Source organism: Danio rerio, chromosome 5 (assembly GCF_049306965.1).
Source record: "Danio rerio strain Tuebingen ecotype United States chromosome 5, GRCz12tu, whole genome shotgun sequence".
In the NCBI taxonomy this organism is placed as follows: domain Eukaryota; kingdom Metazoa; phylum Chordata; class Actinopteri; order Cypriniformes; family Danionidae; genus Danio; species Danio rerio.
In genome coordinates, this window is record NC_133180.1 from 78,665,261 (window position 1) to 78,679,778 (window position 14,518).

Here is a 14,518-nt window from a genome sequence, read left to right on the forward strand (position 1 = left end):
GAATGAGTGAGTGAATGAATTGTTCACATGGTGCGTCAGTAAGCAGATGTGGACAGAAGAGGGCGCTGATTGGCCACACATGGCGGATTGTGGAGCTGTATTTAGTTGTGCAGACTGATGGAGCAGAGGTTGTTTCCGTCAGCATGTTTACGTTTTAAATGTCCTGGTTCTATTATAATAATATAATATAATATAATATAATATAATATAATATAATATAATATAATATAATATAATATAATATAATATAATATAACATTCTGTTATGCTATTCCATATTCTATTAATATTTATTATGATGCTTCATGGTTTGAGTCTCGGCTGGGTCAGTTGGTGTTTCTGTGTGGAGTTTGCATGTTCTCCCCGTGTTGGCGTGGGTTTCCTCCGAGTGCTCCGGTTTCCACTATAGTCCAAACACTGTGTATGGATGTTTCCCAGTGATGGGTTGCAGCTGGAAAGGCATCCACTGCGTTAAACAATTGCTGAAATAGTTGGCGGTTCATTCCGCTGTGCAACCTCTGAAATAGAGATTAAGCTGACGAAAAATGGATTATTTATTTTACTTATTAATATAATGAATTAATTAAAAATGTTTTAATGTTGTTTTATTTTATTAATTAATTATTTTAATTTAAATAAATGTAATTTATATATTTTAAATAATCTAAATGAATTATTATTATTATTATTTATGAAAAATAAATGAACACTAGTTTATTGTAGTAACATTCAAAGTTATATTACATATAGTACAGTACAGTACAGTTCAGTATTGTACAGTTTGCATGTAATTACTGTCAGTATTTTACTGTAGTAAATGCTGAAGTGTGCTGTATAGTGAACAGTGTGCAGACGGTGTTTCTGTGCTGAGGAGTCTCTGCTTCTCCAAACTGAGCTCGATCAACAGGTTGTAACACACATCAGCCAACAGTTCACAGCAGCTTTGTGTTACAGCAGATTTGACTGTTCTTTTGATCGTCTGCCAAATCTGTGTGTGTGTGTGTGTGTGTGTGTGTGTGTGTGTGTGTGTGCTCAGACTGAAACACATGAAAGGCAAGACTGCTGAAATGCAGGAGTGAACGCCGAAAGCAGGGGTGGAGGTGTAAATATGGCGTGCGTGCGTGTGTGTGTGTGTGTGTGTGTGTGTGTGTGTGTGTGTGTTTTCCCTGAGATGAGCAGTATGGAGATGAGTCACTGAAGCAGAATCTGTAAACTTTACCGTGACTCATCTGAGCAGCGCATTGGTCATTGAGTGCAAAGTGTGTGTGTGTGTGTGTGTGTGTGTGTGTGTGTGTGTGTGTGTGTGTTGCAGCCATCAACTGTTCCCATATCTGGGTGTGGTGGAAACAGCCACATCAAAAAATAAATCATCAATCAACTAAATATCCTGTGTGGATATATTAAAATGTGATAAATACAAATTAAAGTCAGATTATCCCCTTATTAATGCTGGTTTTGTTGATGAATTAACGCCGGAGAGCTCCAGATGAGGATTTTCTGTCTTGAGTTTGATCGTTTAATTGCACTGCATGTAGGAACATTGTGGAGAATCTATTTTAGGATCTGCTGAGGTGTTTGTGTGATTGACTCCGCTATTAACAGCACTTGTCGTTTGTTTTCTAAACATTCAGACATTTTTAAATAGTTTATTAAATACTTGCTGAATTATTGCTTACGCTGCCAAGTGTTGTCTCACTATCTATAGAATGCTGCATTGTTACAATTTAAATAAATTAAATGTAGTAATGTTCAACTCAATTTGTTTGTAAGTTCAGCCCAAATAAGTTGTTAACTTAAAAACATTAGTAAGTCCTGGTAATCATCGTTGAATCATATTTTTTCAGTGTAAATGCACAAACCCAAGTCAAGTTTTTCAATTAAATGTAGAGTTCATGCGTTAACCCAGTGCCTGGTTTGTCCAGTTTTGACCCAACATTGAGTTAAAGCAGCCCAGAATTGTAAAACTGTAGTATTCTATTAAACAACTTAATTAACATTTCTAAATCTGTTTAGAAATTAAATATAATGTTGTATATATTATATTAATTATGGCTAGTTTAAGAAGAATAGATTAAGGCTACACTTTAAAACATGCTGGGTTATTGTAACTCAACTGTTGGCTTAAAATGTTTAGTAAATTACATTATTTATATATTAGGGCTCCACGATATTGGAACAAATCTAACATTGTGATATGTTTTATTCTGAGATATATATTATTATATTAGGAAAGAGTTTATTAAGATTGATTGTGATTTAGGGGAATGCAAATGCTTAAAATATAAGAAACAGTCTACAAATGTGGATAAATTCAATTCAAAAGAAACAGATGAAATAAACTGCATTGTATTGCTTTCTGAGGAGTCGAACTGTGTTCAGGTATACTGTAATCAATAATCAAATGTAAAGTAATGCTGCAGTCTTTGTTTTATAAACAGTTCAATACAATTAATCATTTTTCATTTGTCAAAGTTACAAACGGCACAATTTCTGAAGCCTGAATGCTTTTAAAATCCTCAGTTACATGCCTGAAAAACACCTGCGACATGATCATCATCCAGACTCAACATATTCTCGCAATCTGACTATTGCTAACGTTCACATTGTGATATCAATGCTGAAACTATATATTGTGCAGCACTAATATATACATAATAATAATAATAATACAGAAATCTGGCATGCTACAAATTTTAAATGACATTTCTTAGTATTTATTCTGAATGTATTCCTTCATGAAATGGTTTTGTTTTCCTGTTATGAAAACACATGCTGAGTTGTTTACATGTTAATTTAATTAAAAAGCGTAATTTCAATTTATTTAAAAACAAAAAACTAACAAAATATTGGCTTTGTCCATATTTGATCCCGCTTTTAGAGTGTTTGCTCTGTCTAAATGTGCCTGGAAAGCATGCAGCTGCTCCTCTGACTGCGTGTGTCCTCTGTCCGCTTCAGCTGATGACCGCTGGGTGGCGCTTCAATATCGCGGATATGCTCCAGCTCCGACACAAAGACGGATCTGCTCACCAAAACTGCTCCTCATACTTAATCAACCCAAATAGATCTCACCGTTATTGTGCTGTCAATGGACTGAAAGTTAAACATTTGCATTTACAGCGCGAATGATTTGGCAATCAAACTGTAATCAATGTAGGCCAGTCATAGGTTCATTCCTGCATTAGTATCAGCTGGCGGTGTGTAATCTTTATTGAGCATTATTATTCTGGAGACTACTGTAATCACATTACACTCATCTCAGAACTATAATTGTGTATTAGTCATGACCATTTCATGTTAAATTTAATATAAATGTTAGATATACTCGATTTGTGTTGTATTCTTTTTTATTTAATGTAATACCAGTCATTATACATGTCATTATATCATTAGACCGTGTAAATGCTGTCATTTATGCATTTGTTTATGTATATAAATGTATAAAAGTGAGATATTTTAACACAGCACCTCTCAATTCGTCTGAATTCACAGTAGACAACACATCTCAGACATTATAAGGGTAAAATAATGCATCATGTTTGGAAACAGAGTTTAGTAAAGGACGACAGATTCAGCATTTTAATAAACACTTGAAGGTTTCTCGGCTTTTATAACACCAGTGATTTATAAAAGACATGGCTCACAGCACTAAAGAAGAATAAATAAATGCTGGGTTGTTGTAACCCAACGCTGGGTCAAATATGAGCTCAATCATTGCATTACAAAGTGACATTTAAATATAATTAAACAAAAAAAAAACTAAAGTTGCACTTGTCCATGCTTGACCTATTGTGGGTTACAACAACCCAGCATTTTAATGTGATTTATTACACATATTTCCATGTTTTATTTATTAATTGTGAACTATGGAGTCGTGTTGACTTCGACAGATTCTCTTCTGACAGAATATTAATCATAGGCTAAATGAATCAGTGTGCCTTCTTACTCGATCAAAAGTTCACCGGAGCAATGCATATTTAGGTTTTTATTTAATATTCTTATCTCTGTCATGTCTTTCAGCAGCTCACCCATCAATACTGTAAATAACAGCCTCATTTAAAGGTACAGGTCGGCCAAACATGAACACTCTCTCTCCTACAAACCCCAAACACCTTCAGTTAAAGAAGATATATTGAAGAAAGCTGGAAGCAGGACTCGCATTTGATTTCCTACTGTGGAAGTCAGTGGTTGCAGATCTTTCTTCAGAACATAATCGTGTTCAAGACAACAAGGGAAACTTGTAAAAGTGACACTCGAGGACGAGTAAATAGTATTTAATCATTTCCGTGTGAACTATCCCTTTAAATCTAAAAATAACACACTGATCATTTTTAAGTTAACACTTTTTGCATATATATGCATGCATGTGTGTGTTTGTAAATGCGTCGTGTGTGTGTGGAGGACACTTTGCCATGTACTTTGCCCCGTGGCCGCTGGGTGGCGCCAGCTTTGGCTTTATCAGCAGCAGAACTCAGACGCTCCGTCGCCGCCGTGTAATAAACACGACTCCGATAACGAAGGCGCCAGGTGAGCAATAGAAAGAGCAATTGCGATAGTTTACCTGGTGTTTACCACTGTTCTTCAGCGCCAATGCCGTTACTTATTAACCGTACTTTATACAAATAAAGATATAGTGTTGATAAACTCTGACTCGAGGCTGCACGGGGTGGACAGTCAAGTTATTTTACATTCTTTCAGGTTCACTTCGGTCCACATAAACATGCGAGAAAGGCCTCATAAACATGTCTAATGTGCAGGAAAGAATTCAGGGACCTGCTGACGAGATGTGCTAATATACTTTCGCTTTTTCGACTTAAGAACGAACAGAACTAAAGGAACATTCCCCCCCAAAAATTAATATTCTGCCATGCTCATATTCCAGCTGTTCCTGACATGGTTAGTTTTTACTGAACACACAATTTGATGAACACTAATCTGATGAATCGGTAATCATTGACATCTGTGGGGATGTTGGTTTCCTCAAGATTGTCTTTTGTGTTCAACAACACCCAAAAATAAACGCGTTCGTGTTTAATTGCTGAGTATATCTTTAATAAACTCTGTTTTCAGGGATAGTATCGGTCAATATTCGAATAAACGCTTTTATATCCTTCAATTGTTGGTATGTCTGTAGTGAATTAAACTTACAAATCATTTGAAATAGTTTACATTTATTTTAGAACCATTTAAAGCATATTTTAGAGCATGTGTACGTGTTTAGAAGTGCCTCGTCATCAGACTGTTAATGATAGGAATTAAGCACGCTGGAGTCCGCACATAATGCCAGCAGAATGGAAAATCTGCATTTCTCTCCGCCTTTCCTGAATCTTTTATCTAAGCTATTTGCTTTATTTTATTTATTTATTCTTGGCAGTTTCATATGTCACCAAAATAATTTTAACACACACACACACACACACACACACACACACACACACACACACACACACACACACACACACACACACACACACACGCATTTTTAGTTGCTGGTAAAGAAGACTGTAATGAAAAAAAATGGTGTTAACGTCTTTAATTTGTTTGAACCAAAGCACTTAAACACACAACAGTTAATCAAAACGATGGCACATTATTTTTTCCGCTAGAGAAACTAGCACTGTGGTGTTACGGGTGAAATCCAGAGTCTGGAGGACGCAATCAACAGGGAAAATGCTCACAAACTATTTTACATTTATGTCAACAATAAATTAAGTTCCTTCAAACAAACAAACAAACAAATAAACAATGCACCTCAGATATATTTACAGGCAATATTCTTATGAAATAATTACATAAATATGATATATATATATATATATCGCTATTTACATTTTATTATCATACGATCCATTCTCGATCCATATGATCCCTTTTCCCAGTTTATCTCGAAGCTGGACTTTATAAACAATTTTAGTACCGCACAGATAATCAAATAAGTAATCAGTGGTCTTTGGACAAAGATTAAAACAAAACATTTTTTTGACTAGACTGCCTTCCTTAATTTAAGAATTAAATAAAAAGCAATATATATATATATATTCTAAGTATTGACTGAAAGAAGTACTGACTCGGTCACATTGTAAAATATTATTAAAATGATGAATTCGGCAGTCCTGATGACGGTGGTGCTTTCTGTGTTCATAAAGTGGTATCAGCTGAAGTAAGAACCTGTTCAGAGTGCATATTAAATTAAATTACCGTCACCCTGACCTTAAACACACAGAAGAGCAGCTTCATTCAGTCTCTCGCCAAACTGTTCAATACTTCAGTGGTATTCAAATATAGTTGGGGGAATCAAAGTTGCCGTTTTCACTTAAAGGGTTAGTTCACACAAACATGAGCGTTCACTCACTATTGCTCACCATCAAGGGGCTCCAGACCAAATGAGTTTCTTCCTTCACTATAATTAGACACAAAATTAAATATTTTGGAGAAAGCTAAAAACGTCTGTAGAAAGAAAAAAGTCAATGCACTGAAAATAATCATTCAAGGATGATTGCTTGGATTTACTTTTTTTAAGTTAAGGGTTTGTAAACAATTTATTCGGGCTGATTTTAAACAAACAAACCAAGTTGAACATTACAAATTTTAATTTGTTTGTTTAAATTCAACACAAATAAATTGTTTGCAACAACTTTGCTGACAGCATTTGTTCAGCATGGTTACAGGTTTTCTCTACATTAGGATAAAGAAACTCGCACAGGTTTGGAGCACGTGGCCGGTGAGGAAATGATGACAGACTTGTCATTTTTGAGTGAACTGTGCCTTTCTCTATAGCATCATTTGACGTGTTTGTTTGTATTTCTTTATTTTTCCCAAAGTGCATTCTGAGCCTGTTTTTCCTCCGTGCTGTAAACGGTTGTATAATGTCGTGTATTTCCCCTCCAGTCGCCGGCCTACGGGGACACACTGCGGGCTCGGTCCGGCTTGGGCTCCAGTCCGCTCACCAGACGCTGGATGCTCTGCAGCTCGGAGCTCGAATCTTTTTCGGTGCAGGTTTTCGGCGACAGTGAAACAGAACCGGAAGAGCGGCTGGTGACCTCAGAGTCCAGAGCAGCGGAAGCGGGGCTGGTGTTCATCCCATCGCCCTTCACCTCCAGTCCGCTGCTCGCCATGGGCTGCATCGCCGTCGTAAGCAAAGTGCTGTCGGGGACACTCGGTAACGAGTACGGGCTGTACCGCAACCGGGGCCGCACCGCGCTCAGAAACGGGTGCCGGTGCACCGAGGAGGAGGCGGCGGATGAAGCAGCTGCAGCGGCGGCCATATACGTGTAGGGGTACGGGAACAGACCCCCGAAAGGAGACATAGCCAGACCCTACAGATAGATAAATAGATTGACAGACGGGCAATTATTAATTATAATAAATAAACTGTTCATTGCAGTGCAATCTGAAAACAGCTGGGGTCCTGTAACCCTAACGCTGGATAAAATGTGGAGAAACTCAACAGTTTGGTTAAACAAATTAATTTAAATTCAATAAATATAATCAACATAACTTTTGATTTTGTGGTTATTTGACGCAACGTTGGCTTACAACAACCCAGCATTTTTTATTTCGGAGTTAGATATTAGATATAAATGTAGAGTAGATATAAATTGACCATAGCATGATAGTGTCGTTTTTTATTTTATTTTAATCAACGCCAGAGATCTAAAATATGTTGAATATAAAGTAAGAATATTCCCTTATTTTTTATCCCACGCTTTCGTTTTCTCGTCAATTTATATTCACCTCATTCTCTTGACACGAGTATACACTATTATACATTATTAGCTTATATACATACTTAAGGTGAAAAGGTTAAACTAATTGTTATTATTAAAGATCAATTTTACCTGAGCTAACCTACGATTTGTTGCTGAAATTAAATGAGTTTGACACTTTTAATTAAATTAATTATGCAATCTCTGTAATGCTCGTTTTGGTGCTGTGTTCATCCAAGAAAAGCTCATTTTTCTTTTCTTTTTTAATTCTACGTCAGATTAATTGCGGAGTATTGCTGTGGGCACACATCCGTCAAGCGCAGCTTTATTACTGATCTCCAGCAACAGTTGTCAGTTGCTCTATATTTGCTGACAATTTATGGACTGTACAACAAAGACTATTAAAATCACCAAGGTATGCCACACCTCGTTTTTTCTGCAACAACACTTAAATATAACGACGACGTCGCCAAACAACACTGTAAAAAGCGGGACTGTACTAACCTAACGTTGGGTCACATTGAGAAACCCAGCAGTTTTGAAATTAAATGAAAAAAAAAAACGGGATTGTTCATATTTTACAATTTTTTTTGTTGTTTTTTTGAGTGAGGGTAAGATTTTTCAAAAAGACGCACACAAATAAATCCAAGACAGAATTTTCGCAGTGATGTCCTAAAAATAATCCATCGTGTTCCCTATGGAAACTTTCAAAGAGCAAGTCTGGAAACTATTTTTTAGGTCTGAATATTATTGTATTACCCATAACTGAAATATAAAGCATTTAGTGTGCTAATAAATTAATCATTATTTTAGTAGACTACAGCATCGATGACATGACTTTCACTGCTGTGCATTAATATTAATGGACTTACCTGAGACGCCAGCACGTGCTGCTGCAGATGAAACGGCATCGGGGCTCCGGTGAGGCTCTGTGAGGGCGAGGGCAGGCTGGACCCGTCCAGTGAGCCTACTCCACCAGAGGACACCGCGGCCAGTATGGGGCCCATCCCTGCGGCCATGTTGGAGAAAGCGCCTCCCATGTTGAACTGGCTGGGGTGAAGGAGGAAAGGATGGGCACCACCCAAGTGATTGAAAAACTGCTGCCCGGCCAAACCCGGCGGAAATCCGAAATTGTGCAAGTGGTTTTGATTTAAGTGCGCTGCGCCGTCTGTTTGCACAGTCAATGGCATGTAATTTTCCTTGCTCACTGTCCGGCAGTCGTCTGTAGTCTTGGCCGGTTCTCTTACCGGACTCTTGAGCTCCTCTCCGGAGCGGGTGGTGCTGGAGATGAGGGTGATGGGGCTCCGAGAGTCCGCGCGGGTCTTCTCGCTTCTGCGACCCGAGGAGGAGTCGCTCTCGCCGAACACACTCTTGCCCAAACCCGCGTCCTGGTCCTTGGAGTCCTCGGTGGTGGTGGAGATTTTGCTGGAGTCTGGCCCTTCTTTCGCGTTCGCGTCTTTGTCTTCTTCATCGCTGTCTTCATCGCTGTCACAGAAATCTGTCAACACAGATCGGGAAAGTTGTAAGACCATTCATTGTTTAATCATGCGAATCTAACCGAAAGGTTACACCACACACATGTGTCACTTTTTATAAACACCAGCAGCGAGATGCATATCGTTTTAAACGGCGAAAGCACAACTCAGAACGCGCACGCATTAATACTAATATGGTGCACTGCGGACAGCAGACTCAGACTTCCTGCAGCACACTTTCATCCAGCATCTAAATAACTGCACGTACAAAACTAATCATCGTGCTCTTAAATTAGCAATGACTTGTTTTAGTCTCGCGGACAGAATTAATCGCAGGCTACTTTTGTTCTCGCATTTCCAAGGACATTCTCTAGAAAAAGAAATGTCGATTTTGATCTAGGAGAAAATGCATACGGCTCATGTCTGTCTGACTGTCGTACCTTTTAAATGATTGTGTCCAGCAGTCGAGACCGCAGGAGATGAAGCCTGGCGAAAACACTTGAAGGACGCCTGCTCGCCTGAGGAATCGTCTGACGTCCCGTTTTCTTTTTTCTGCTGCTCCTCATATGAACGCATCGATTGCAGAGCCAGCTGCTTCCTGTATCACACACATTTCCAAGACAGGCCATTGAGAAGAGAAATTGCCTCTGTAAGCAAACTCAGAATTGTATTACAGACGATTCAAACAAGAGCGTGTTCTTGAGTTCACCGCTCTCCTCGCGTTTTACGACGAAAATGCACGATTCAGTTATTAAAACCAACAGAGTCCAGTCTTTAAATGAGCCCAGCTTTACCTTTTTTCGCGTCTCCCATTTCCAGTGTCCCGAAATCCTTTTGCAAAAGGATTGTGGTCAATTTTCAGTTGTGTGATCTAAAATGCAATCACATTTAAACAGAACATGAGCTTTTATTTACGTCATTCTGTGCAAATGCAATAAGCTTGAATGCAACACTAAAATGCACTTCAGAAGACAAGTCTTTGTGACTTATATTAGACGTAATGAGCTGTCCTGTATGCTTGCTGTATATTCATATAGCTCTGCCTGCACGCAGTAACTTGTCTACTTTTTACTTTCTCAGAAGCAACTTCACAGGAAACAAAGAGAGCATTTCCAGCTCATAAAATTTGGGAGGCTTTTATATTATCTACAACCCCTCAACACGACTTCAGTTTCCTCCTCGTCGTTTAATGTTGTCACTGTGTAATATTGTTCAGTTGTTTTCTAATAAACACACACGCTAATTTCGGAGTCTCCTTTTTGTTCTTTCTGAACCTCCCTCAGTGAGCAGTCCTCCCTTCCTTCCTCCCTCTTCTCATTCTTTCAAACACACACACACACACACACACACACACACACACACACACACACACACACACACACACACACACACACACACACTAACTTGAATTTCTGCGGCTGCGATTCTGTGTTTTTCTGTCTGTGCGAGTTTTTGTGATGATGTAGGCCTCACTGGAGCATTTAACAACACGCAGGCTTATATTTGACCGAAATGCAACAACGACTGCTCTTCTGGTTTCCAAACATTTACAACAAGCATTCAGCGATATGCATTGCAGTCATTTTAAACACACAGAAGTTCGTTTTGACCAACCTTGTCGTTCTGGTAGGCAGTGACAGCAATGAAGTCTGTCTCGGGGAACACGTAGGTCCTGAACGTGCTGTAGGGGAGCTTCAGTATGTCGTTGGCTCTCACGATGTGAAATCTTGGCTGGTATTTGTGCATGGAGTTTAGTATCGTCTAAAACACAAATTAGGCTGACGTTATATTAAATATTCGTGATTTTTAAATAACATTTAATAATCCTGCACTTACGAATTGTGCAAATCTGTATTTCTAGGTCATACATTTTATTTATTTTCTCCTCTAAACAATCTTTTCCAGCTCAAACACATCCGTGTATTTATTTAAAATATAATACAAAGTATTAATAAAGAAAAACAATTATCCAATAGTTTAAATTCTTATTACTGAAGCTTGCCAGACAGCATCGAGTGTTTTCGATTAATACAAATAAACTGTATAAAGATTACACCTATATCAATATCAACCACAATACTTCTAATACTTACAGCAATAATAATGCTAATCACAATGCATTAATAGGAGTTGATGACTGTAACTTACGAATCCATGCTTGTCGGAGATGTTATTTGTCAGTTTAAGTTTGTGAAAATTGACGACTTTAGACATCCATTGCTCGCCAGTGGCCGGACTGTCGGGGTGAATGTACATCCGTTTTGGCATTTCGGGGTCAGCCTTTCCTGCCACCATCCAGCGAGAGTTGTGAAATTTATACCTGCAGTCATCAGCGGCGACAATATCCATCAACAGAATATATTTGGCCTTTTTGTCCAAGCCCGTGCATCTGACTTTAAACGGAGGGAACATTCGCCTACAGAGGAGGGCAGAAATAAACGAGCAGGGTTACATTTCTGCATCTCTGCACAGCGAGCTGTATATTTGGAGGCTTTTAATTTACTGTGGATCGGAATTGAAGCAGCATTGCGTGCAGACGTGATTTAGTTGTGTGCACGTGTAGGCCCAGACATTGGGTTGAACATGTGAAATGCCCCAAAATATAAAAACAGCGCAATAGTTGTACATGCGATTTAAGGATAATAGTGAACCAGTTCACGGTTAAAAAGCAAAGCCATTTGACAACTCAAATTTCACAACATTACAAATACACTGAAACCCAACAGCTGGGATAAAAAGTGTATTTTAAATTGCTGAAATTTAAATATCTTAATTATAACCCAGCATTTTAGGAGTGTGTATATTCTTGGAGTTATCTGTTCAGAATCAGCTGAGTTGTTCGTTTATTTACAATATTAAGCAGTGCCTCTACATGCACTAATTAAAAGTGTTCCGATCGCTGAATTTCGATTCCGACATGTATGGGCCTAGTTACAAAACATTTACACAATAACAAAAGAACAAAAATAAGCTAGAAACTCGTCTACATGCGAGTTAAATCTTACAAATCACATCGACGGAGCAATCGCTGCAAAATAAAATCTCGGTTTCTGTTTGTCTTAATTGAATTCAAAGCGCTGGATAATTTCATTTACCTTCCCGACTTGGTGATGACCATCTCGGTGCCGCGCTTGTGAAAAAGCTCCCAGAGTTCCTTGGCTTCGAGGTGAACTTTCGGATCGTCTTCGACCTCCTCCTCGGGCTCCAGTGTCTTTAGAGGCCGGAGATGCGCGGCTTGGTGTCCCAGCGAGGAGAAGTGCAGGCCGGTCTCCGCGGCGCCCATCAGCTGTTCCATGATGGGTTTGCCCAGCGCCCCGGGCAGCGACAGCGAGCCGTTGGGTGGCAGTGCCAGTGCCGGGAAGAAAGGCGGCTGGTGACCCAGCATTGCGCTCATGGCAAACTCCGGACCCCGGTGAGGTAAAAACGGGTGATATGCCATACTGGATCCCTGAATAACTGGATCTCTCATCGGGAAGTCCAGATTGCAGATGTGCGGTGTTCCTTAAATCGATCGCCTGGATGTAGAGTCGCTTAAAATCTGCGGTTCCCCTAACTCTGAGTTCCAGCAAAGTGTCGTGAGAAACAGCTATCCATTAATCGTTGTCTTTTACCACCGAGCAATGAAATTTAAAATATATAAATATATGATAATAAAAGCACTAAAATGAAGGACGCTGTACGTCAACTCGCGGCGTATTTACGCTTCCTTCGGCTGTCAGTAAAATAGACATTCCCTTAATAATCAGATCGTCCAGACCAAGTCCTGCCAAGGAGACGTGTTGAAATATTTCGATGCCTCGGAATAATTCCTCTGTCTTTACTTGTCGGAGGTATACACCTTCACACGCTCGCACACACACTTTCTCTCCCGTGCTTTCACGCACACACACATTTCAGCAGAGCAGAAGCGCGTCCAGCACACAGATATTCCCAGCGCTTCTGCACTCCATGGGCTTCGGCGGTGTGGATGTGTTGCGTGTTTCGAGCCGCAGCTCTCTGTTGATTGGCCCTTTGACGCTTTCGGACCAATTGTGTGGCTCCGTAGGCGTGGTTTTAACAGGTCGGGTGGAGGGAAAAGACTTCAGACTTATAAAGAGGTGTTTGAGAACTCTATTGCTGCCGCGAAACAGCGCTGCTTCACTCTCTGTTGTGTGAATATGTCAACATCATTAGGACACGCATCTGTCGGTCTGCGGGACCCAGGGAAGCTGAACTTCCCGGTCTCGTGCGCACAGCGTCACTGTTGGCCTCTTTTCGCGCACTGCAGATCAAATATCGCGCTCCTCTACCTGAGAAACGCAACAGGACACGGACGCACGCGTCGAAATTAGCGACGCAAATTACTAACCGGAGGATCCTCCAGTGTGGTGTTATTTAGGAAATTAGTTCTGATAATTTCTAGCATAATGCTTTCGCTCAGTTCTATTCAATACTATTCAATATTCTTCCTCCGTTTCGTTTTTATTTAAACACTTTTTTTTCTATGAGGTGAGCTAAAACAATTTGACCCAGTCGATGCGCGTTGACCCATATAGTACTGTGCCGCGCCGCGCCGCGCCGCGCCGGCCGCCAGCGAGATTTAATTAAAGCACACTGCAGCTTTTTACGCGTCGCATTATCACCTCATATTCATGATCCACTTTCATTCAGAGTACACATCCCTCCCCTGTCTATATTTCAAGAGAAATTGCGCGTGCATAAATGAGAAAGACTATATTAATATGCACCTGATGTGAGTTTCACTGCTGAACATGTTAAATAACCAAAGGATCGATAACAGTTTGTTTTTTTAAATTAGTAAATCAAACACTCTCTACTAAACTCCCCTTTAAAATGTTTCCTTCAGTCACTTCTTTATTTTAAATAGAATAAACTTTAACGCTGACACTCATACTAAACTCAACTGAAACGCTTTTAATTGAACATTTGACATATTATGACAAGTTTCTTCATCCGCTTTGACAGTTTGCATTGTAAAAAGCGCCATATAAAGCGAAATATAGATGAACTGAATTGAATACACTCTGAAAATGTTGAATAAATATGGACAAAATTAACATTGGCTTAGTTTTTAAAATTCAATTTATAGAACTAAACATAACCCCATGCTCCTGTCTGTTCATTTTCACCCAAAATGAGCTTTTAAAAACCCAGCGTTTACAGAGTGAGGATTAATGTGTATAAATGTCAGTTTTTACATTTCAGAAGAGCAAAATCAGTCATGAGCTCTGCATGTTCCCCTGATTCAGTGTTTTCATGACGCGTCTTTATTTTTAATAGCGCTGAAAAACACGTTATGAGCTCAGGCTGCTGTTATTTTCACTTGTTTTCACTGCATTA

General features: G+C 39.4%; 1 protein-coding gene across 2 annotated transcripts; it reads right to left on the reverse strand.

Moving 5' to 3' along the window:
* Nucleotides 1-5,515: 5,515 nt before the first annotated feature.
* tbx3a (T-box transcription factor 3a) lies at nt 5,516-13,119 on the reverse strand. 2 transcript variants are annotated; one of them, NM_001101670.2, is given in 8 exon segments: nt 5,516-6,618; nt 6,647-7,313; nt 8,576-9,201; nt 9,619-9,776; nt 9,973-10,049; nt 10,793-10,939; nt 11,327-11,594; nt 12,274-13,107. In NM_001101670.2, coding segments are annotated over 7 exon segments (2,070 nt in total). In that variant the 5' UTR covers nt 12,648-13,107; the 3' UTR covers nt 5,516-6,618; nt 6,647-6,893.
* Nucleotides 13,120-14,518: the final 1,399 nt, after the last annotated feature.